General features: G+C 41.0%; 1 protein-coding gene across 1 annotated transcript in view; it reads left to right on the forward strand.

The window, feature by feature from the left end:
* The window catches only part of LOC115121631 (rho guanine nucleotide exchange factor 28-like), a 131,306-nt gene that overhangs the window by 50,418 nt on the left and 56,639 nt on the right, over positions 1 to 24,249 (forward strand). The window contains exons 5-9 of the mRNA XM_065017345.1: positions 15,289 to 15,472; positions 15,681 to 15,870; positions 17,061 to 17,139; positions 19,138 to 19,184; positions 19,426 to 19,489. Of these exons, the coding sequence (XP_064873417.1) occupies positions 15,289 to 15,472; positions 15,681 to 15,870; positions 17,061 to 17,139; positions 19,138 to 19,184; positions 19,426 to 19,489 (564 nt within the window). The remainder of the gene's footprint in view (positions 1 to 15,288; positions 15,473 to 15,680; positions 15,871 to 17,060; positions 17,140 to 19,137; positions 19,185 to 19,425; positions 19,490 to 24,249) is intronic.

The following is a 24,249-nucleotide window of genomic DNA, read 5'->3' on the forward strand; positions in this document are numbered from 1 at the left end:
CATTCCAGTGTTAATCTGCTAAATTGTTATTACTTTGCTACTGTGGCCTATTTATTGCCTTACCTCCTCATGCCATTTGCACACACTGTATATAGACTTTATTTTTTTTCTATTGCATTATTGACTGTACGCTTGTTTATTCCATGTGTAACTCTGTGTTGTTGTTTCTGTCGCACTGCTTTGCTTTATCTTGGCCAGGTCGCAGTTGTAAATTAGAACTTGTTCTCAACTAGCTTACCTGGTTAAATAAAGTTGAAATAAAAAATATATTAAAAAAATATATATATATTTTGTGGTGCCCCAACTTTCTAGTTAGTTACATTTACTTGATTAACTTAATTAGGTAATATTAATTACAGAAAAATTATTTTATAGAATAGCATGTCATATCACTTACACCGTTATAGAAAAGACACGACAACAATGATCTAAAGGCTAGAGCTGCGGCTTTCAAGGAGCGGGACACTAACCCGGGCACTTCTAAGAAATCCTGCAAATTGTATTTGTCACATGCGCCGAATACAACAGGTGTAGACCTTACAGTGAAATGGTTACTTACAAGCCCTTAACCAACAGTGCAGTTCATGAAATAGAGTATCTTTTTTAAATAACACAATAACAATAACGAGGCTATATACAGGGGGAACCGGTACCGAGTCAATGTGCGGGGGTACAGGTTAGTCGCATCCTCCGATACTTCAACCTTGACGTCCACTGCTATGCCGATGACACCCAGATCTACCTCAGCACCAAATCCCTCCTCAACCACCTCTGACCCAAATTGAAGCCTGCCTCTGCAATAAAAACATGGATGCAACAAAACGTCCTCAAGCTCAACAGTGATAAAATGGAACTCCTCCTCATAGGCACCAAATCTACCCTCACTAAAGACGACACCACTGTCTCTCCCTCCCCCCAAACACACAACCTTGGTGTCATCCTGCACACCACCCTCTCCTTTGACCACCACATAAGACCGACTGTCAAATCCTCATTCTTCCACCACCGCAACATTGTCGCCCCCCTCCCCTCCCCTCCCCTTACCCTACCCCACCCCACCCCTTACGCTAAACCGGCTTCGTATCCAAACCCCATACATTATACTGATACATCACACTCTTTCCCTTCTTTGAGCCCACCCCTCTCTTTGTTCATGGTTTTTTAGTCTTATGTTGTTTTGTTTTCACTCCTGTTTTTTTTTGTTTCATTTCTACGTTGTAACGCGACTTTGGGTCCTTGAAAAGCACTATATAATTCCCATGTATTATTATTATTATTACCACTATGGCTAAATTCAAACTATGCCTACTTGGACACAAAAGTAATAATCAAGTCTATTTCAATTTATCAAGCTAGTGAAAGCACAAGAACATTAGTCTATATCATACTGAGAAGGCAAGGGTGAAGAAGGGGATAGAGAAAGGTATCCACTCTCTACAGTGTACATACAGACCAAGTTCACCCACAGCTTCTTACATAAGAGTGACGATTGTGTTTGGTAAATCGTGCCGTTGAATGCTTACCCGTCTCTTCGGAAAGGTCACGTATTGTCTGTGTGCCTGAGTGTCAGTCTACATTAGGGGACAGGAATCTCAGTTGGCTCTGTCGCTCTCCTCCCTGTCTCTCTCTCTGTCTCTCTCTCTCTGTTTCTCTCTCTCTGTTTCTCTCTCTCTGTCTCTCTCTCTGTTTCTCTCTCTCTGTTTCTCTCTCTCTGTTTCTCTCTCTCTGTTTCTCTCTCTGTCTCTCTCTGTCTCTCTCTCTGTTTCTCTCTCTCTGTCTCTCTCTGTCTCTCTCTCTGTTTCTCTCTCTCTGTTTCTCTCTCTCTGTTTCTCTCTCTCTGTTTCTCTCTCTCTCTCTCTCTCTCTCTCTCTCTCTCTCTCTCACTCTCTCAGAGCTTCAAGCTCCTCAGTGTCCACATTACTAAGGAATTATCATGGTCCACACACACCAACACTGTCGTGAAGAAGGCAAGACAACGTCTCTTCCCCTTCAGGACGGTGAATAGAGTCGGCATGGGCCCTCAGATCCTCAAAAAGTTCTACAGCTACATCATTGAGAGCATCTTGACTGGCTGCAACACCGCTTGGTATGGCAACTACAGAGGGTAGTGCGTACTGCTCAGCACATCACTGGGGCTAAGCTCCCTGCCATCCAAGACATCTATACCAGGTGGTGTCAGAGTAAGGCCCTAAAAATGGTCAAAGACTCCAGCCACCCAAGTCATAGAGCGTTCTACCCTTTTTGCATGAACTCATTTGACTCATCACATACGCTGCTGCTACTGTTTATTATCTGTACACATCTACCTCAATTATGTACACAACTATCTCAATTATGTACACATCTACCTCATATTTACACATCTACCTCAATTACCTCATACCCCTGCACATCGACTCTGTACTGGTACCCTGAATATATAGCCAAGTTATCGTTAATATTTTTTTTCTTACTTTTTTTCTCTCTGCATAGTTTTGATTTGATTATCTAAAAACAGAATTTGAAAAGCTTATGCAAATTTGACATACAGTACATCTGATGCCTTTTAGAATTGTTTTATAAATTAGTTACTTTACATTTTTCACCCCCCAAAATTTGTTGTCTGAACTTTGACCTGCACTGTACACTACATGACCAAAAGTATGTGGACACCTGTTTGTCGAACATCTCATTCTCTCCACTAGATGTTGGATCATTGCTGCAGGGACTTGCTTCCATTAAGACACAAGAGCATTAGTGAGGTTGGGCACCACTGATGTTGGGCGATTAGGCTTGGCTCACGGTCGGTGTTCCAAAGATGTTCGATGGGGTTGAGGTCAGGGCTCTGTCCAGGCCAGTCAAGTTATTCCACATTGATCTCGACAAACCATTTCTGTATGGACCTCGCTTTGTGCACAGGGGCATTGTCATGCCTTAACAGGAAATGGCCTTCCCGAAACGTTTGCCACAAAACACAGAATTGTCTAGAATGTGATTGTATGCTGTACCGTTAAAGATTTCCCCTCACTGGAACTAAGGGGTCTATCCCAAACCATGAAAAACAGCCACCGACCATTACTCCTCCAACACTTAACAGTTGGCAATATGCATTGGGGTAGGTAGCGTTCATCTGGCATTTGCCAAACCCAGATTTGTCCGTCAGACTGCCAGATGGTGAATCGTAATTCATCACTCCAGAGAACGTAATTCCACTGCTCCAGAGTCTGATGGTGTCGGGCTTTACACCACTCCAGCCGACGCTTGCTATTGCGCATAGTGATCTTAGGCTTTTGTGTGTCTACTCTGCTGTGGAAACCCATTTCATGAAGCTCCTTTTGAACAGTTCTTGTACCTACAGTTCCTAGTCCAGTAATTGGGTCATGGTTACATGGTACATCGTCAAACATTTGTGGTACAGTAGTGGTAAGTAACCTTGGCAACGAAGAAGACAGATATGGAGAGAAAGTTCAAGTGTAGGACAGCAATTCAGAATGAAGAGATATAAAGATATTTCCATAGCAACTCTACCCTTCCTTCTTAGTCCTACAGGAAAGAATAGAGGCTTGACTGACTATTCCCTCTCTTTTTAAAACCAAGTCATTCAGAGTGACAAAGTGACTCTCTTTTTAAAACCAAGTCATTCAGTGTGATAAAGTGACTCTCTTTTTAAAACCAAGTCATTCAGTGTGATAAAACCAAGTCATTCAGTGTGAGAAAGGGACTCTCTTTTTAAAACCAAGTCATTCAGTGTGACAAAGTGACTCTCTTTTTAAAACCAAGTCATTCAGTGTGACAAAGGGGAATAGGAAGGATGGGTGCTCTGCCCTGCAGGCAGCTTGTCCCTCCAACACACTGGCTTTATTAAAACACACTGAGCAGGTTTAGAGGGTTACCTTGAGCTTGTGTGTGTGGTGTGTGTCTGGTCTCTGCTCGCTTCTGTCAATGGCATTATCAGGGTGGGAACCCTAGCACTGTCACTGTCAATGTCTCAACTCTTCATATGAGGAAGAGTCACTGATGTTGCGTCCCAAATGACACCATATTCCTATTTAGTACACTAGTTTTGACCAGGACCCATAGAGTTCTTGTTAAAAGGAGTGCACTATATGGTATAGTGAACAGGGTTCCATTTGGTACGCAACCTGAATCAAACGGGTGAATTTCCCAAATGCCTCATAGCTAACGTGGTACTTTATTTTTCTCACGACCCAGCCCTAAGCTAAAAGTCAGTTAGGAATACTCCTCAATGCACAGGAGAAAGTTAAAATGCTTACGAGTTGTTGTAATAACTAACACCTGTGTGAAGTACCTGACCTGCCTTGTTGGTATGCATTCTCCATATAAAGTCTAGACTTCACACAGCGTGACACGCAACATGACACCCACCTGGATTGTGTGTTAGCTAGAGTAGGTCTAAATACGGGACCATCTATGTGCTAGGTACAGTATATAGCATTGATATGTGCTAGCTTAGCTGTAAACAATATACTGTGTGTGTGCAGTCAGAGTGTATTCGCTTACATTCATGTCAGCGTTCACACCTGACCTGGAGCCATAATAAGTGTGTTTAGGTCTAGAGAGCAGATGTGTAGTATGTAATGTATACAGTAAGTTTGGACGGTGAGGATATCGTATGAAGGATAACAGGTTTAGGGATGTATAGCAGAGATGTTAGAGGCTACAATGTTCTAATATGGAGGGTTTGTCACCTCTGTCTGTCTTCATCTATTTTAAGGAACACAGCGTTTAGTTTAGTTTATTAGGATCCCCATTAGCTACTGCACATGCAGATGCTACTCTTCCTGGGTTCCACATAAAACGTACAATACATGACAAAGAACAGAACAGTTATAGACAAGAACAGCATAAGATATTACATTAAATTCTAAATAAAAAATATAAATAAAATAAGAAGTATATATAGAAATACACCAAGCAACAACAAAAATACTCTTTACACACTATTCATATATACAGCGCATTCCGAAAGTATTCAGACCCCCTGACTTTTTCCACATTTTGTTAAGTTACAGCCTAATTCTAAAATGGATTAAATATTTTTATTTATTTATAAAAAAATACAAAACTGAAATATCACATTTACCTAAGTATTCAGACCCTTTACTCAGTACTTTGTTGAAGCACCTTTGGCAGCGATTACAGCCTCGAGTCTTCTTGGGTATGACGCCACAAGCTTGGCACACCTGTATTTGAGGAGTTTCTCTCATTCTTCAGATCTTCTCAAGCTCTTTCAGGTTGGATGGGGAGCGTCGCTGCACAGCTATTTTGAGGTCTCTCAAGAGATGTTCGATCGGGTTCAGGTCCGGGCTCTGGCTGGGCCACTCAAGGACATTCAGAGACTTGTCCAGAAGCCACTCCTTCGATGTCTTGGCTGTGTGCTTAGGGTCGTTAACCTGTTGTAAGTTGAACCTTCGCCCCAGTCTGAAGTCCTGAGCGATCTGGAGTAGGTTGTCATTGATGGCCTCTCTGTACTGTGCTCCGTTCATCTTTCCCTGATTAGTCTCTCAGTCCCTGCAGCTGAAAAACATCCCCACAGCATGATGCTGCCACCACCATGCTTCACCGTAGGGATGGTGACAAATTTTTTCCAGACGTGATGCTTGGCACACAGGCCAAAGAGTTCAATCTTGGTTTCATCAGATCAGCGAATATTGTTTCTCATGGTCTGAGAGTCTTTAGGTGCCTTTTAGCAAACTCCAAGCAGGCTATCATGTGCCTTTTACTGAGGAGTGGCTTCCGCCTGGCCACTCTACCATAAACACTTGATTGGTGGAGTGCTGAAGAGATGGTTGTCCTTCTGGAAGGGTCTCCCACCTCCACAGAGGCACTCTGGAACTCTTGTCAGAGTGACCATCGGGTTCTTTAGGGAATAATGGAGGCCTCTGTGTTCTTGGGGATCTTCAATATTGCAGATATTTGTTGGTTCCCTTCCCCAGATCTGTGCCTCGACACAATCCTGTCTCGCGGAGCTCTACGGACAATTCCTTCGACCTCATGGCTTGGTTTTTGTTCTGACATGCACTGTCAACTGTGGGACCTTATATAGACAGTTGTGTGCCTTTCCAAATCATGTGCAATCAATTGAATTTTCCACAGATGGACTCCAATCAAGTTGTAGAAACATCTCAAGGATGATCCAACAGGATGCACCTGAGCTCAATGTCGAGTCTCATAGCGAAGGGTCTGAGTACTTATGTAAATAAGTATTTCAGTTTTTTTTATGTGTAATACATTTGCAACAATTTATAAAAACCTGTTTTCATGTTGTCATTATGGGGTATTGTGTGTAGATTGATGAGGTGGAAAAAGGATATAATTCATTTTAGAATAAGGCTGTAACATAACGAAATTAGGAAAAAGTCAAGGGGTCTGAATATTTTCAGAATGCACTGTACGTATTCATATTCTTATATACAGTACAGTTCAATTAGATCTTTAGAAAGAGGAAAGAAAAAACAATGTTTTTTATCTGTTTTTTAAAGCTAAACTTGCTTTTCTCCCGAGTAACCACCAGAGTATTCCATAATGACATGGCTCTATATATAACTGAGAGAAACATTCAATCTGTTTATGCTTTCAGATTCTTCTTAACCCTCTACCATGAAAGACTATCATGCATGTCGTTGATGTTAGTTCTGTGGGAGCAGTTGAGGACAAGGCGTGCTGCTTTGTTTTGAGACAGCTGCAGCTTTGCCAGGTCTTTCTTTATGCACAACTCCAGTTGAGGTTTAGGTCAAAGAGAATGCTTTGAACCAAATACAATGCTTTTGATTTCACACGTATTCAAGACCAGTTTATTGTTAATTATGGCTGTAGGTGCTGATGTGTAGAGTGTGCAAACATCAGCATACACAGTCATTTAAGCTTGTTGTAAGAAGTGGCAAATCATTTGAACAAATAGAGAACAGTAACGGCATATCTGATGTTAGAGAAGCTTCCATTGAATACTCTCTTGAGTTCGATTGGATAGATAACTCTCCAACCATTTTTTATTTATTTAACTAGGGAAGTCAGTTAAAAACAAATTCTTATTTACAATGAAAGCCTACCCCTGGGCCAATTGTGCGCCGCCCACAGCCGGTTGTGATACAACCTGGAATCTAACCAGGGTCTGTAGTGACGTCACTAGCACTGAGATGCAGTGTCTTAGACCGCTGTGCCACTTAGGAGCCCATGTGATGGCAGGTGATGTAAAGTCATGAAAAGTGATTTTTTTCAGTAACAAATTATGATCAATAACATCAAACACTGCACTGAAATCTAACAATACAGCTCCAACCATGATGTTAGTATCCATTTCATTTAGCCAATCATTCAGTCATCTGAGTCAGTGCAGATGAAGTTGAGTGCCCTTCCCTATATGCATGCTGAAAGTCAGTAGTTAACTAGCATTGTATTTCTTCAAACAATTTCCTCCGTCAGTTTACCAAGAACAGGCAGCAAGCAAATTGGTCGGCTGTTAGAGCCAACAATGGGTGCTTCATTATTTTTAGGTAGTGGAATTACTTTAGCTTCCTTCCAAGCCTGTGGACACGCTCCTTTAGGCATTGGTTAAAAACATAGCAAATAGGGATGGCAATACAGTCTGCTACCATTCTCAATAGTTTCCCATCTAGGTTTTCTATACCTGGTGGCTTATCATTATTGATGGATAACAATAGTTTCCCATCTAGGTTTTCTATACCTGGTGGCTTATCATTATTGATGGATAACAATAGTGTCCCATCTAGGTTGTCTATACCTGGTGGCTTATCATTATTGATGGATAACAATAGTTTCCCATCTAGGTTGTCTATACCTGGTGGCATAACATTATTGATGGATAACAATAGTGTCCCATCTAGGTTGTCTATACCTGGTGGCTTATCATTATTGATGGATAACAATAGTTTCCCATCTAGGTTGTCTATACCTGGTGGCATAACATTATTGATGGATAACAATAGTTTCCCATCTAGGTTGTCTATACCTGGTGGCATAACATTATTGATGGATAACAATAGTGTCCCATCTAGGTTGTCTATACCTGGTGGCATAACATTATTGATGGATAACAATAGTTTCCCATCTAGGTTGTCTATACCTGGTGGCATAACATTATTGATGGATAACAATAGTTTCCCATCTAGGTTTTCTATACCTGGTGGCATAACATTATTGATGGATAACAATAGTTTCCCATCTAGGTTTTCTATACCTGGTGGCATAACATTATTGATGGATAACAATAGTGTCCCATCTAGGTTGTCTATACCTGGTGGCTTATCATTATTGATGGATAACAATAGTTTCCCATCTAGGTTGTCTATACCTGGTGGCATAACATTATTGATGGATAACAATAGTTTCCCATCTAGGTTGTCTATACCTGGTGGCATAACATTATTGATGGATAACAATAGTTTCCCATCTAGGTTGTCTATACCTGGTGGCATAACATTATTGATGGATAACAATAGTTTCCCATCTAGGTTGTCTATACCTGGTGGCATAACATTATTGATGGATAACAATAGTTTCCCATCTAGGTTGTCTATACCTGGTGGCATAACATTATTGATGGATAACAATAGTTTCCCATCTAGGTTGTCTATACCTGGTGGCTTATCATTATTGATGGATAACAATAGTTTCCCATCTAGGTTGTCTATACCTGGTGGCTTATCATTATTGATGGATAACAATAGTGTCCCATCTAGGTTGTCTATACCTGGTGGCATATCATTATTGATGGATAACAATAGTGTCCCATCTAGGTTGTCTATACCTGGTGGCATAACATTATTGATGGATAACAATATTGTCCCATCTAGGTTGTCTATACTTGGTGGCTTATCATTATTGATGGATAACAATAGTTTTCCCATCTAGGTTTTCTATACCTGGTGGCATAACATTATTGATGGATAACAATAGTTTCCCATCTAGGTTTTCTATACCTGGTGGCATAACATTATTGATGGATAACACTAGTTTCCCATCTAGGTTGTCTATACCTGGTGGCATATCATTATTGATGGATAACAATAGTTTCCCATCTAGGTTGTCTATACCTGGTGGCTTATCATTATTGATGGATAACAATAGTTTCCCATCTAGGTTGTCTATACCTGGTGGCTTATCATTATTGATGGATAACAATAGTGTCCCATCTAGGTTGTCTATACCTGGTGGCTTATCATTATTGATGGATAACAATAGTTTTCCCACTTCTTACACACAATCTTGACCAAATTCAAAACAGCAATCCTTCTCTTTCATTATTAGACCTTCAATACACAAATATGATGGTTGACTGTTTAATATTGTCATTTCACTCCTGAGTTTGTCCACTTTACCAGTGAAATAGTCATTGAAATTATTGGCTATATCAAAAGGTTTTGTTATAAATGACCCATCAACTTCAATGAACGATGGAGATTAATTGGGGTTTATTATGTATATATACAGTGTTGTAACGATGTGCAAATGATTAAAGTACAAAGTACAAAAATAAACATAAATATGGGTTGTTTTTACAATGGTGTTTGTTCTTCGCTGGTTGCGCTTTTCTTGTGGCAACAGGTTGTTTATCAAAATCGGTTTATCAAAATCGGGTTTGTTTTTTAATTCTTTGTGGATCTGTGTAGTCTCAGGGAAATATGTGTCTCTGATATGGTCATACATTTGGCAGGAGGTTAAGAAGTGCAGCTCAAGTTTCCACCTCATTTTATGGGCAGTGTGCACATAGCCTGTCTTCTCTTGAAAGCCAGGTCTGCCTACGGTGGGCTTTCTCAATAGCAAGGCTATGCTCACTGAGTATGTACATAGTCAAAGCTTTCCTTAAGTTTGGGTCAGTCACAGTGGGCAGGTATTCTGCCACTGGGTACTCTCTGTTTAGGGCCAGATAGCATTCTAGTTTGCTCTGTTTTTTTGTTAATTCTTTACAATATGTCAAGTAATTATCTTTTTGTTTTCTCATGATTTGGTTGGGCCTAATTGTGTTGCTGTCCTGAGGCTCTGGGGGGTATGTTTGTGTTTGTGAACTGAGCCCCAGGACCAGCTTGCTTAGGGGACGCTTCTCCAGGTTCATCTATCTGTAGGTGATGGCTTTGTTATGGAAGGTTTGGGAATCACTTCCTTTTAGGTGGTTGTAAAATTTAACATATCTTTTCTGGATTTTGATAATTAGCGGGTATTGGCCTAATTCTGCTCTGCATGCATTATTTGTTGTTTTACATTGTACACTGAGGATATTTTAGCAGAATTCTGCATACAGTTTCAATTTGGTGTTTGTCCCATTTTGTGAATTCTTGGTTGGTGAGCAGACCCCAGACCTCACACCCATAAAGGGCAATGTGTTCTATAACTGATTAAAGTATTTTTAGACAGATCCTAATTGGTATGTCAAATTTATGTTCCTTTTGATGGCATAGAATGCCCTTCTTGCCTTGTCTCTCAGATCGTTCACAGCTTTGTGGAAGTTACCTGTGGCGCTGATGTTTAGGCCAAGGTATGTATAGTTTTTTAGTGTGCTCTAAGGCAACAGTGTCTAGACGGAATTTGTATTTGTGGTCCTGGCGACTGGAAATTTTTTGGAACACCATTATTTTGGTCTTACTGAGATATACTGTCAGGGCCCAGGTCTGGCAGAATCTGTGCAGAAGATCTAGGTGCTGCTGTAGGCCCTCCTTGGTTGATGACAGAAGCACCAGATCATCAGCAAACAGTAGACGTTTGACTTCAGATTCTAGTAGGGTGAGGCCAGGTGCTGCAGACTTTTCTAGTGCCCTCGCCAATTCGTTGATATTTATGTTGAAGAGGGTGGGGCTTAAGCTGCATCCCTTTATCACCCCACGGCCCTGTGGGAAGAAATGTGTGTGTTTTTTGCCTATTTTAACCACACACTTGTTGTTTGTGTACATGGATTTTATAATGTATTATGTTTTTCCCCCAATATCACTTTCCATCCATTTGTATAGCATGCCAAATCAAAGGCTTTTTTGAAATCAAGAAAGCATGAGAAGGCTTTGCCTTTGTTTTGGTTTGTTTGTTTATCAATTAGGGTGTGCAGGGTGAATACGTGGTCTTTCGTATGAGAATTTGGTAAAAAGCCAATTTGACATTTGCTCAGTACATTGTTTTCACTGAGTAAATGTACGAGTTTGCTGTTAATGATAATGCAAAGGATTTTTTCCCAAGGTTCCAATTGACGCATATCCCACAGTAGTTATTGGGGTCAAATATGTCTCCACTTTTGTGGATTGGGGTGGTCAGTCCTTGGTTCCAAATCTTGGGGAAGATGCCAGAGCTAAGGATGATGTTAAAGAGTTTTAATATAGCCAATTGGAATTTGTTGTCTGTATATTTTATCATTTCATTGAGGATACCATCAACACCACAGGCCTTTTTGGGTTGGAGGGTTGTATTTTGTCCTCTAGTTCATTCAAGGTAATTGGAGAATCCAGTGGGTTTTGGTAGTCTTTAATAGTTGATTCTAAGATTTGTATCATGTATATGTTTTTGCTGTTTGTTCTTTGTTATAGAGCCAAAACGATTGGAGAAGTGGTTTATGCATACATCTCCATTTTGGATAGATACAGTGGCTTGCGAAAGTATTCACCCCCTTTGGCATTTTTCCTATTTTGTTGCCTAACAACCTGGAATTAAAATGTATATTTTGGGCATTTGTATCATTTGATTTACACAACATGCCTACCACTTTGAAGATGCAAAATATTTTTATTGTGAAACAAAAAAAACACAAAACTTGAGTGTGCATAACTATTCACCCCCGCAAAGTCAATACTTTGTAGAGACACCTTTTGCAGCAATTACAGCTGCAAAGTCTCTTGGTGTATGTCTCTATAAATTGGGCACACCTAGGCACTGAGATTTTTGCCCATTCTTCAAGGAAACCTGCTCCAGCTCCTTCAAGTTGGATGGATCCGCTGGTGAGCAGCAAGTCATTTAAGTCATACCACAGATTCTCAATTGGATTGAAGTTTGGGCTTTGACTAGGCCATTCCAAGACATTTAAATGTTTCTCCTTAAACAACTTGAGTGTTGCTTTAGCAGCATGCTTAGGGTCATTGTCCTGCTGGAAGGTGAACCTCTGTCCCAGTCTCAAATCTCTGGAAGACTGAAACAGGTTTCCCATAAGAATTTCCCTATATTTAGGGCCTTCAATTCTGACCAGTTTCCCAGTCCCCGTTGATGAAAAACATGGCATGGTATTCTTGGGGTGATGAGAGGTGTTGGGTTTGCGCCAGACATAGCGTTTTTCTTGTTGGCCAAAAAGCTCTATTTTAATCTCATCTGACCAGAGTAACTTCCATATGTTTGGGGAGTCTCCCACATGCCTTTTGGCAAATACCAAATGTGTTTGCTTGTTTTTTTCTTTTAGCAATGGCTTTTTTCTGGCCTCTCTTCCATAAAGCCCGGCTCTGTGGAGTGTACGAGCTTTGCAGCTCCTTCAGGGTTGTCTTTGGTCTCTTTGTTGCCTCTCTGATTAATGCCCTCCTTGCCTGGTCCATGAGTTTTGGTGGGCAGCCCTCTTTTGGCAGGTTTGTTGTGGTGCAATATTCTTTCCGTTTTGTAATAATGGATTTAATGGTGCTCCGTGGGATGTTCTGTACTTCTCCACAACTTTGTCCCTGACCTGTTTGGAGAGCTCCTTTGTCTTCATGGTGTCGTGTCTTTACTATCCTTATCCTTATGTAATACATGTATCACTAGCCAATTTAACTATGCCACTTTGTTTACATACTCATCTCATATGTATATACTGTACTCGATACCATCTACTGTATCTTGCCTATGCTGCTCTGTACCATCACTCATTCATATATCTTTATTCACATATTCTTTATCCCCTTACACTGTGTATAAGACAGTAGTTGTGGAATTGTTAGTTAGATTACTTGTTGGTTATTACTGCATTGTCGGAACTAGAAGCACAAGCATTTCGCTACACTCGCATTAACATCTGCTAACCATGTGTATGTGACAAATAACATTTGATTTGAACTGAAGACTGATAGTTTTTATCAAAGATTCTCTGTAATTAGTTATTATGCGATTAGACTGATTAATCATGTAACCGTAATTACTAGGAAGTCGGGGCACCAAGGAAAAATATTCAGATTACAAAGTTATCATTTCCTAAAATAACTTTTCAGATATTTTATCTGATCAATTAGTCTTCGAATTAATTAATTATTTACTTCACCTCACGTTAGTCTCATTCCAAACGTCGTAAATTGTTGGTTATCTGCACAAACCCAGTCTTCACTATGAGTCATCCATACATCAATTGTCTTAAATCATTTATTTATTACTAACTAAGTAATTCACAGAAATGCATAAACAAACAAACATACAAGGTAAATGTGGTTACATGAAATGATAGGAGAATGTGCCCTAGTGGGCTAAACCGGCATGGCGGCTTGTTAGACAAAAGGGGAAGTGGGGGTCGACTTGGAAGTCACTAAAGAGTGATAATTATAACAATTGAAATGCTAATCCTTTACACATGAATGCTCACTCATTCCGGAACAATTGCAAACAATATATATATATTTACGCTCAGTGTGTCGTCTTGATCACTGGTGAAAAGTTTGTTTCTTTTGTAGAATTGTCCGTCTCTCTCCCTCTCACTCTCGGTTGTGGTTAGAGGGGATTGTTCGGAGTGGATGTTATAGAATGGATGTTTCGGCGGTTGTCGTTCTTCGCGTTCAATGATACCAAATTCCAGCTGCAGACTAGTAATTAATATCAAAGACTTGTTCTTATTCTGTCGGTATCAATAGTCTAAGAGTTTAACCATATGGTATGGTTAAAAGGTTCAGCAATGGTCTACAACCTTTGTCCTCCTAATGGAGTAAAACATGGTCTGCAACCTTTAGCCATCTCGTAATTGAGGTAAGCTCGGTCTGCTGATCGAAAACCCGAGTGGGGGTTTTATTCGGAAGGGCCGAAAAGGCTGTCCCAGGATGTCTGACCCTAACTGGGCTCAGGGGCGGTCCTCTGATTTAGTTCAAATCAAAAGGGAATTGTATTTTTCTTCATTAAACAGTCCAAAATCATATTACACAATTATACAAACAGTATCATACTCACTCATTCATCTTATACAACAATTAGATGTAAACCTCATATCTGAGGCTATTATATAAACAGCGTTATGATCATGTGGCCACACAGGACCAGTTCGTTTGGATTCTTCACCGAAGAATTGGATTCTTTTATACTTTCTCCGGAACATGAAATGTGTTCGTACCTCAAGTTCTGTGAGGTGGAAGGATTTATTTTGTTCTCGATGAAAATCTACTCTCTCTATACTGTGTGTCCATGAGGAGATTCTCAGGAATTTTCGGCATCTCTCTGACCACAGGCTTGCTTGGTGGTGCCCCTTGCTTAGTGGTGTTGCAGACTCAGAGGCCATTCATAACAGGTGTATATGTACTGCGATCATGTGACAGATCATGTGACACTTAGATTGCACACAGGTGGACTTTATTTAACTAATTATGTGACTTCTGAAGGTAATTGTTTGCACCAGATCTTATTAAGGGGCTTCATAGCAAAGGGGGTGAATACATATGCACGCACCACTTTTCTGTTTTGAATTTTTGTTTTGAAACAAGTTATTTTTTTCATTTCACTTCACCAATTTGGACTATTTTGTGTATGTCAATTACATGGAATCCAAATAATAATCCATTTAAATTACAGGTTGTAATGCAACAAAATAGGAAGAAAGCTAAGGGGGATGAATACTTTTGCAAAGCACTGTAATTCTTCCTGTTGTTGTTTGTTTAGTGTTTTGCAATTTTCCCTTAAGTGGTTAGAGTCTATGGATTCTTCAATTACATTGAGCGGATTTCTGACATGCTGTTCCTTCTTTTTCCGTAGTGTATTTCTGTATTGTTTTAGTGATTCACCATAGTGAAGCTGTAGACTCAGGTTTTCTGGGTCTCTATGTTTTTGATTGGACAGGTTTCTCAATTTCTTTCTTAGGTTTTTGCATTCATCATCAAACAATTTGTCATTGTTGTTAATTTTCTTCGGTTTTCTGTTTGACATTTTTAGATTTGATAGGAAACTGAGAGGTCAAATATACTGTTAAGATTTTCTTTCTCTCTTTCTTTCTGCAGAGCTCCAGTCCATGGAGGCTCTCTACCTCTCAGTGCATCTGGGTTTGCTCCATCTCTCCCGCTTTCTGATTGGCCAGCCTAAGGGTTAGAGGGCACTGACCATCTCTCTCTCTCTCTCTCTCTCTCTCTCTCTTTCTCTCTCTTTCTGCAGAGTTCCTGCCCAGGGAGGCTCTCCTCCACCTCTCAGTGCGTCTGGGTTTGCTCCATCTCTCCCGCTTTCTGATTGGCCAGCCTATGGGTCAGAGGGCACTGACCATGCCCAATGAGGAGGGGGAAACACCCCTCCAGCTGGCTCAGAGGAGAGGAGACCACTCCCTCTTTATGGCACTCGCTACGTGAGTCTCCGCCTCTTTTCATCACAAAGAGTATATCAACATCATGTTTATATATTTATTTATTAACTTTATTTAACCAGGTAACTCATTGAGAACACAATAACGACCCAAGAGCAATCATTTGTGTGAGTGATGATTGTTATAAGACTGAAAATAGCCAACCCAATCAGATAACTAACACATACCTTCCCACTTCATTTCCATACAGTTCACCTTTCCCTCAGAGGTCTCCCCTTGTCGGGGTGTGGTGTGTATGGGCAGATAGCACCCGTGTACTGAGGTTCTGTCCTGGATCTGACTGCCTCTCCCTCACCTTCCTGGGGGGCCCCGAGAGCAGTGTTCTGGGCAACATCCTGGTCCTCAGAGAGAAACTGATGGACCACAACATCCTCAGACAGGTAAGATCAGGGCCTGTATTCAGAGAGTAGTAGTACTGATCTAGGATACATTTTGTCTTTAAGATCATAATAAATAAGATTACATGGACAGGTGGGGCCCTGATCCTAAATCAGCACTCCTACTCTATGCTTTGTGGATCGTGACCCAGGATTCAAAGCAGTGTTCAGTTTTTAGTTCACAGTCTTTTTCTGTTTGAGTCCAGTGGATTACGGAGGAAAACATTGTGTTTAAGGAAAAACTAAAGCTGACTTAATTCTCTACTGTAGTACAATGTAATACAACTGTCAGTGTTTGGCTAATACTTTTTCTAACTAATATTCACATAGTTTGGATAGTTCTTGTTTATAGCGGTGGATCTTACTAAGGCAGTAAAACTGGTATAATTATAGGTTGTAATGTGGATGTTACACACACTGAGTCGTAAACATGATCAAAGAAAACTGCTCTGTTTCATGAACTAACTGTTGAACGTGGTGGAGGCTGTTGAGGGGAAGATGTCTCATGATATTGGCTGGAACGGAGCTAAAAGAAATGGCATCAAACACGTTTGATGTATTTGATACCATTCCACTGATTCTGCTCCAGGCGTTACCACCAGCCGTCCTCCCCAATTAAGGTGCCACCAACCTCCTGTGGTTGAATGACAGACATTAATATGGCTGTTGAACGATTAGCATAATGTTGTTGTAGCAACCTACTGATGTGTTTTTATTGTAATGTTTACAACTATGAACGTTTATGGATGAACTGAGTAGCTGCGAAAATACGTAAAGTACCAGTCAAAAGTTTAGACACACCTCCTCATTCCAGGGTTTTTCTTTATTTTTGACTGTTTTCTACATAGTAGAATAATAGTGAAGACATCAATACTATGAAATAGCACATATGGATTCATGTAGTAACCAAAAAGTGTTAAACAAATCTAAATATATTTTATATTTGAGATTCTTCAAAGTAGCCACCCTTTGCCTTGATGACAGCTTTGCACACTCACAGGTCTAAAGGAAGTGGAAATGTAATTCATTCATTGACTATGTTTTACTGTAAACAAACCTTTATAATACACATTTATATAATATATTGACATTTAAGTTCATAGATTATGTTACCTACAGTATTAGTTTATTATTATTATTATTATTATTATTATTAAGAGCATGTTGTCACGGAGCTCCTGTATTTGTCACAGATCTCAGCACTGAGAGGTGATGTTCAGATGGAGGACAGTTACGGATTGGACGTCCATAGAAGTGATGCCAGTGACGGAGGTGAGTGTGAAACACCGAACTCAGGATTGTGATTTTAATCTGGTGATAATAGCCTGTTCCTCAATCTGTTTGTGCTTTTGCCTATTGTCATTACCTGTTGTCATTGTCAAGCGAAACATTGGCATGACAATTCCATAAGGACTTTGCAAGAGAGCAGAAACAGACTGCCACCCAGGCCGTGGGGATGAGCAGTGATGTAGTGGTTCCTGGAGAAGTGGGTATACTCAAATGTTGTATTTATTAAAATTAACATTTCCCAAACGGCCCACCCAGTGACATACACTCTCAATGACCTAAAATGATAAATGCCATATTGGTCTTTTATAGTTAGGCCAACCCAAGCTGTACCTTACAAGTAGGCTAATAGTAGGCCAACTATTGAGACAGATAAATTAGGCTGTCATTCATCTTAGCTTGGCGGAAAACCACTTATCACAGTCATAGCAAGTACATTTTTCCTCAATAAAGTAACTATCAGCAAAGTCAGTGCTAGTAGGGGGAGAAAAAAGTCAAGTGCGAGTGTTAGTTCACAAAAGACAACAACAACATTGGATGTTCTAAATCCATAACAATGCTTAAACCACATCAGGAGACCACTTTTGAGGTCTGGGAAAATCTAAGAAATTTAGATTTTTGAGTGTAGTGTAGGCACTGTTGTTTGGTTAGGTGTTTCTGTAACACATGAGATATACTTTGAAAAACAAATGGCTACTGGATTGATGCAAATATTCATGATATCATAGGTTTTTGGGAAAGCCTTTCCATCTACCAGAAGACGGTAGGACTATCATTAACATCGCTATATTTGTCCTGTTCCTTAATTGTTTGAAACCTGGACATTTAATTCATATTATGAGGCAGGTCTTACCTTGCTTCAAAATAGCCTTTAGCCAAAATCCCACCATAGAAACGTGGAACCAATTGTTTTATAAAGACTTCCTCATATGCGTTCTCCTGTTCTAATGGTTTTCTTTCAACTGTATTTCATTGTCTAGCAGCCAAAGGCATTATCCTAGTCATATTAGCAACGCATGATAGCTGTTGCATCTTTAGATCTCCCCTCTTCCTAAATTTCTAACAGATATTTCCATCTCTGCCCATGAAACCGCTCGCATGCATGGATGGTGCGACATTTAGAATGGTGTTTTCCTGCAAATTGAATTTTGAAACTTTTGCGCGTAGGCCTAACACTGTGTGTACATTGCTGCACCTACAATGTGAGTAAATTATACTTCAATCAACATTTTAAGCTAAACATTCTGATATGTTCCGTCAGCCTAATTAATTGATACGGCATATACCTCCACTACTCTACTTTGATATGCATCGTGGGGATTAAGAAGTGAGTATACGCAATGCCCACTGAAAAATAAGTGGCTATACGGCGTATATCTGCATTTAACCCCACTACACCACTGGGCATACACACTCAGTACACAAATGTCAGCAAGTGGTGTGCTACACAGGATACACAGTGCACAGGGACAAGGAGAGAGAGACTGTATCAGAGAGATTAATGAGGCAGAGGGGAAAGGGGGAAGAGAAGAGAGTGAGAGAGAGAGGGTAAACAGAGAAGGAGAAATTAGAGAGAGAAGAGCAGTGAGTGCAAGAGACTCGGAGCAGTTGCTGCCGCCTCAAAGACACACACACTGCCGATCGCTCTTGTTTCTGGTAACCATAGCGACGGCAGGCTTGATATCAATGCGTACATAGAGAGACAAGAAGTCTATCTCAGTATCGACCTCATCCCACAGCAGCCCCCCCAGTCAGACTGGAGGGGAACACTATAGATCTATAGATCTGTACTAGGAAACAACCTCCGTCTTCCTCATATGTTGCTTTTGCTCTGCTGCTAGTGAAGCAGAGTCAGGCTAGCAGTGATTTCAGCATGTTTACCGGAGAAGTCATCTGTCTCTTCTTGTGGCCAATCATACTGCTTATTTAAAGGGTGTTAGATGGTGACATATGGGTGCCTTTAAGTGTCATTCTCCTCTGCAGGTCTGGGCAGGGGGCTGCCAGTTAGATACCTTACTCTGGTGGATAGTGTGAGTATATCAGTCTGCTCTTCTTTTCAAATGTAATGACCTGGTACATCAATGAGTTTGATGTGTGTGTGTCTGGATCTGTGTTTCTCCCTGTGTGTTGTGTGAGGGTGATGAGAATTGTGTGTGTGTGTGTTTCATTATGACAATTTGGAGGAGCAGTGTTCTTCTGGACTGCCCACATGCATTCACCTCATCCTCTGATGGAGCTGTGTGGCTGTCTGATTTCTGTTTTGTAAAATAGGTTTTTGAAGATCAGCTTGTTCTCTCTCTGGATGATGATGAGGAGCTTCCAACGTTACAAACAGGTACGACCCATTCATCTGTTTATCTCTCTGTCTTACTCGCTCTCTCCCTCTTCTTTATTCTCTCTCTCTCGCTCACTCTTTCGCTCTCTCTCTCTCTCTCTCTCTCTCTCTCTCTCTCTCCCCCTCTTTCTCTCACTCTTTCTCTCACTCTTTCTCTCTCGCTCTCTCCCTCTTCTTTATTCTCTCTCTCTCTCTCCCTCTCTGTCCCTCTCTCACTCTTTCTCTCACTCTTTCCCTCTCTCTCTCTCTCTCTCTCTCTCTCTCTCTCTCTCTCTCTCCCTCTTTCTCTCACTCTTTCTCTCTCGCTCTCTCCCTCTTCTTTATTCTCTCTCTCTCTCTCTCCCTCTCTCTGTCCCTCTCTCTCACACTCTCTCTCACTCTTTCTCTCACTCTTTCCCTCTCTCTCTCTCTCGCACTCTTTCTCTCTCTGTCTCTGCCCCTCTCTCTCTCTCTCTCTCTCTGTCTGTCTGTCTCTCTCTCTCTCTCTCTCTCTCTCTCTCTCTGTTGTAGTAAAGACAGTTAGTGGGTGAGTGATGCCTCAGGAGATCTCTGTTGTTGTCAGTAAGGAATGCAATGTAAGTACAAGCACCCGATATGTAACTGCTGAATTACGTCAGTCATAATTATCTCCTGTCAGGCTTAGCCTAAACACACTTTTGACATGAGAGTCAGGGCTGTAGGAGCAACTCTGACATTGGGGACACACACCCTAGTCATAGACTGTTCTCTCTGCTACCATACGGCAAGAGGTACCGGAGCGCCAAGTCTAGGTCCAAGAGGCTTCTAAACAGCTTCCTCCCCCAAGCCATAAGACTCCTGAACATCTAATCAAATGGCCACTGAGACTATTTGCATTACCCCCCCCCCCCTTTACGCCACTGCTACTCTTTGTTGTTAACATCTATGAATAGTCACTTTAATAACTCTATCTACATGTGCATATTACCTCAACTAATCGGTGCCCCCGCACATTGACTCTGTACCGGTATTGTTAATGTTGTAAATTACTATTGTAGCTGGAAACGGCAGATTTTTTTGGGAATATCTACATAGGCGTACAGAGGCCCATTATCAGCAACCATCATTCCTGTGTTCCAATGGTACGTTGTGTAGCTATTCCAAGTTTATAATTTTAAAAGGCTAATTGATCATTAGAAAACCCTTTTGTAATTATGTTAGCACAGCTGAAAACTGTTGTGCTAATTAAAGAAGCAATAAAAGTGCATTCTTTAGACTAGTTGAGTATCTGGAGCATCAGCAATTGTGGGTTCGATTACAGGCTCAAAATGGACAGAAACAAAGACCTTTCTCCTGAAACTCGTCAGTCTATTCTTGTTCTGAGAAATTAAGGCTATTCCATTTGAAAAATTGCCAAGAAACTGAAGATCTCATACAACACTGTCTACTACTCCCTTCACAGAACAGCGCAAACTGGCTCTAACCAGAATAGAAAGAGGAGTGGGAGACCCCGGTGCACAACTGAACAAGAGGACAAGTCTTCAATTGGCAGCTTCATTAAATAGTACCTGCAAAACACCAGTCTCAACGTCAGACTGGCCAATAAAAAGAAAAGATTAAGATGGGCAAAAGAACACAGACAGAGGACAGAGAAACTCTGCCTAGAAGGCCAGCATCCCGGAGTCGCCTCTTCACTGTTGACGTTGAGATTGGTGTTTTGAGGGTACTATTTAATGAAGCTGCCAGTTGAGGACTGTTGAGGACGGTTTCTGTTTCTCAAACTAGACACTCTAATGTACTTGTCCTCTTGCTGACCCTATGATGAAGACTAAGACAGTGATTGTGCAAGTAATTCTGATGTATTTATATAGCCCTTCGTACATCAGCTGATATCTCAAAGTGCTGTACAGAAACCCAGCCTAAAACCCCAAACAGCAAGCAATGCAGGTGTAGAAGCACGGTGGCTAGGAAAAACTCCCTAGAAAGGCCAAAACCTAGGAAGAAACCTAGAGAGGAACCAGCCTATGTGGGGTGGCCAGTCCTCTTCTGGCTGTGCCGGGTGGAGATTATAACAGAACATGGCCAAGATGTTCAAATGTTCATAAATGACCAGCATGGTCCAATAATAATAAGGCAGAACAGTTGAAACTGGAGCAGCAGCACGGCCAGGTGGACTGGGGACAGCAAGGAGTCATCATGTCAGGTAGTCCTTAGGCATGGTCCTAGGGCTCAGGTCCTCCGAGAGAGAGAAAGAAAGAGAGAAAGAGAGAATTAGAGAGAGCACACTTAAATTCACACAGGACACCGAATAGGACAGGAGAAGTACTCCAGATATAACAAACTGACCCTAGCCCCCCGACACATAAACTACTGCAGCATAAATACTGGAGGCTGAGACAGGAGGGGTCAGTAGACACTGTGGCCCCATCCGAGGATACCCCCGGACAGGGCCAAACAGGAAGGATATAACCCCACCCACTTTGCCAAAGCACAGCCCCCACACCACTAGAGGGATATCTTCAACCACCAACTTACCATCCTGAGACAAGGCTGAGTATAGCCCACAAAGATCTCCGCCACGGCACAACCCAAGGGCGGGGGGGGGGGGCATACTAGCAAGTATTCTTGGCTTCAAAACATTCACTGTCAGTTTTTCACACAACCAGAACTACCCAGCGTTAGCTAGTTAGATAAAATCTGGCACAGCTGAAAATGACTAAACTGTAAATGTAAAGCAAACTACCTATTAGCCAGGAGAAAGCTTATAGTTGCTCACATTCATTCTAACATATCAAAGTGTATTAACATTCATAGTCTTCTTAGTTGAACTTACTTGGTTGTTGCCAAGAACAATTAATTTCCCCTGTGCGGTGAGAATTGATGGTGGTGCTGCTGCACAGGTCTTCTTCTCTCTCTCACACACTGTCCCACTGCTATTAACAACTGAGAGTAGAACGAAGTAGTCGTTTTTCTAAATAAAGTCTCGCAAATGTATGTACAGTACCAGTCAAACGTTTGGAGACACCTAGTGTCACGAATCTCGCCGAAGATGGTGCCTCTTCCTGTTCGGGCGGCGCTCGTCGTCCCTTTCCGTTTGTTTCTGTTTATTGGGTTTAATTGGGTACACCTGTTTTGAGTTAGTTTTTGTTTGTAGGCTATTTAAGGGCACTAGGCCCGCTGGGTATTTGTGCGGGTTTGTTTCCTGTTATCTATGTATGAGTGTGATCAGTATTTTTCCGGACAGGTTTTATTCCGGTGTATTTTTGGGACGGGTTGTTTCATGCGCCCTGGTGTTTTGCATGTCGTGGAATCACAGTCTATGGAATAAAATATCCACGTACTGAATTACCTGCTCTCTGCGCTTGACTCCTCCACTCACCATCATTAGAAGTTGTAATACCTAGTCAGGTTTTTCTTTGTTTTTACTATTATCTACATTGTAGTATATTAATAAAGACATCAAAACTATGAAATAACACATATGGAATCATGTAGTAACCAAAAAAGTGTTAAAAAAATCAAAATATATTTTATATTTGAGATTCTTCAAAGTAGTCACCCCTTTCCTTGATGACAGCTTTGCACACTCTTGGCATTCTCTCAGCCAGCTTCATGAGGTAGTCACCTGGAATGCATTTCAATTAACAGTTGTGCCTTGTTATCAGTTAATTTGTGGAATTTCTATCCTTCTTAATGCGTTTGAGCCAATTAGTTGTGTTTGGACATGGTAAGTGTGGTATACAGAAGATAGCCCTATTTGGTAAATTACCAAGTCCATATTATGGCAAGAACAGCTCAAATTAGCAAAGAGAAATCACAGTCCATCATTACGTTAAGACATGAAGGTCAGTCAATGCGGAAAATAACTTTGAAAGTTTCTTAATGTGTAGTCGCAAAAACCATCAAGCGCTATGATGGAACTGGCTCTCATGAGGACCGCCACAGGAAAGGAAGACCAATTGCAGCTCAAATAAACTCGTCACAGAGTTCAAGTTTACAGACACATCTCAACATCAACTGTTCAGAGGAGACTGCGTGAATCCGGCCTTCAATGGACATTAAACCAGTGGAAATCTGTCCTTTGGTCTGATGAGTCCAAATTTGAGATTTTTGGTTCCAACTACTGTGTCTTTGTGAGATGCAGAGTAGGTGAACGGATGATCTCCACATGTGTGGTTCCCACCGTGAAGCATGGAGGAGGTGTGATGGTGTGGGGGTGCTTTGCTGGTGACACTGTCTATGATTTATTTAGAATTCAAGGCACACTTAACCAGCATGGCTACCACATCATTCTGCAGCAATATGCCATCCCATCTGGTTTGCGTTAAGTGGGACTATCATTTGTTTTTCAACAGGACAATGACCCAAATCACACCTCCAGGCTGTGTACAGGCTATTTGACCAAGGAGAGTGATGGAGTGCAGGATTCCATATGTGTTATTTCATAGTTTTGATGTCTTCACTATTATCCTACATTGTAAAAACCCTTGAATGAGTAGGTGTGTCCATACTTTTGACTGGTACTATATATATATATATATATATATATATATATATATATATATATATATAAAATATATACATCATTTCACGTGTCTCTATTATAGTGAGGTCTCCTAAGCCCTTGATTCTAGTAATTTAACTGTAAGGTGTGTCACGGCAACTGACAGGGGTGTAAGACTCATTGAGTTCAATAGTTTAGCTAATGGATTTATTGTGCTCCCTTCATTGCTCTGCAACCAGGGGGATTGTGCTGTCTGTTCACACCATGGTGTCCCTCATAATGACTCAGCTTCATAGAG

The sequence above is a fragment of the Oncorhynchus nerka genome, linkage group LG4 (genome assembly GCF_034236695.1).
Source record: "Oncorhynchus nerka isolate Pitt River linkage group LG4, Oner_Uvic_2.0, whole genome shotgun sequence".
NCBI classification, from domain to species: Eukaryota; Metazoa; Chordata; class Actinopteri; order Salmoniformes; family Salmonidae; genus Oncorhynchus; species Oncorhynchus nerka.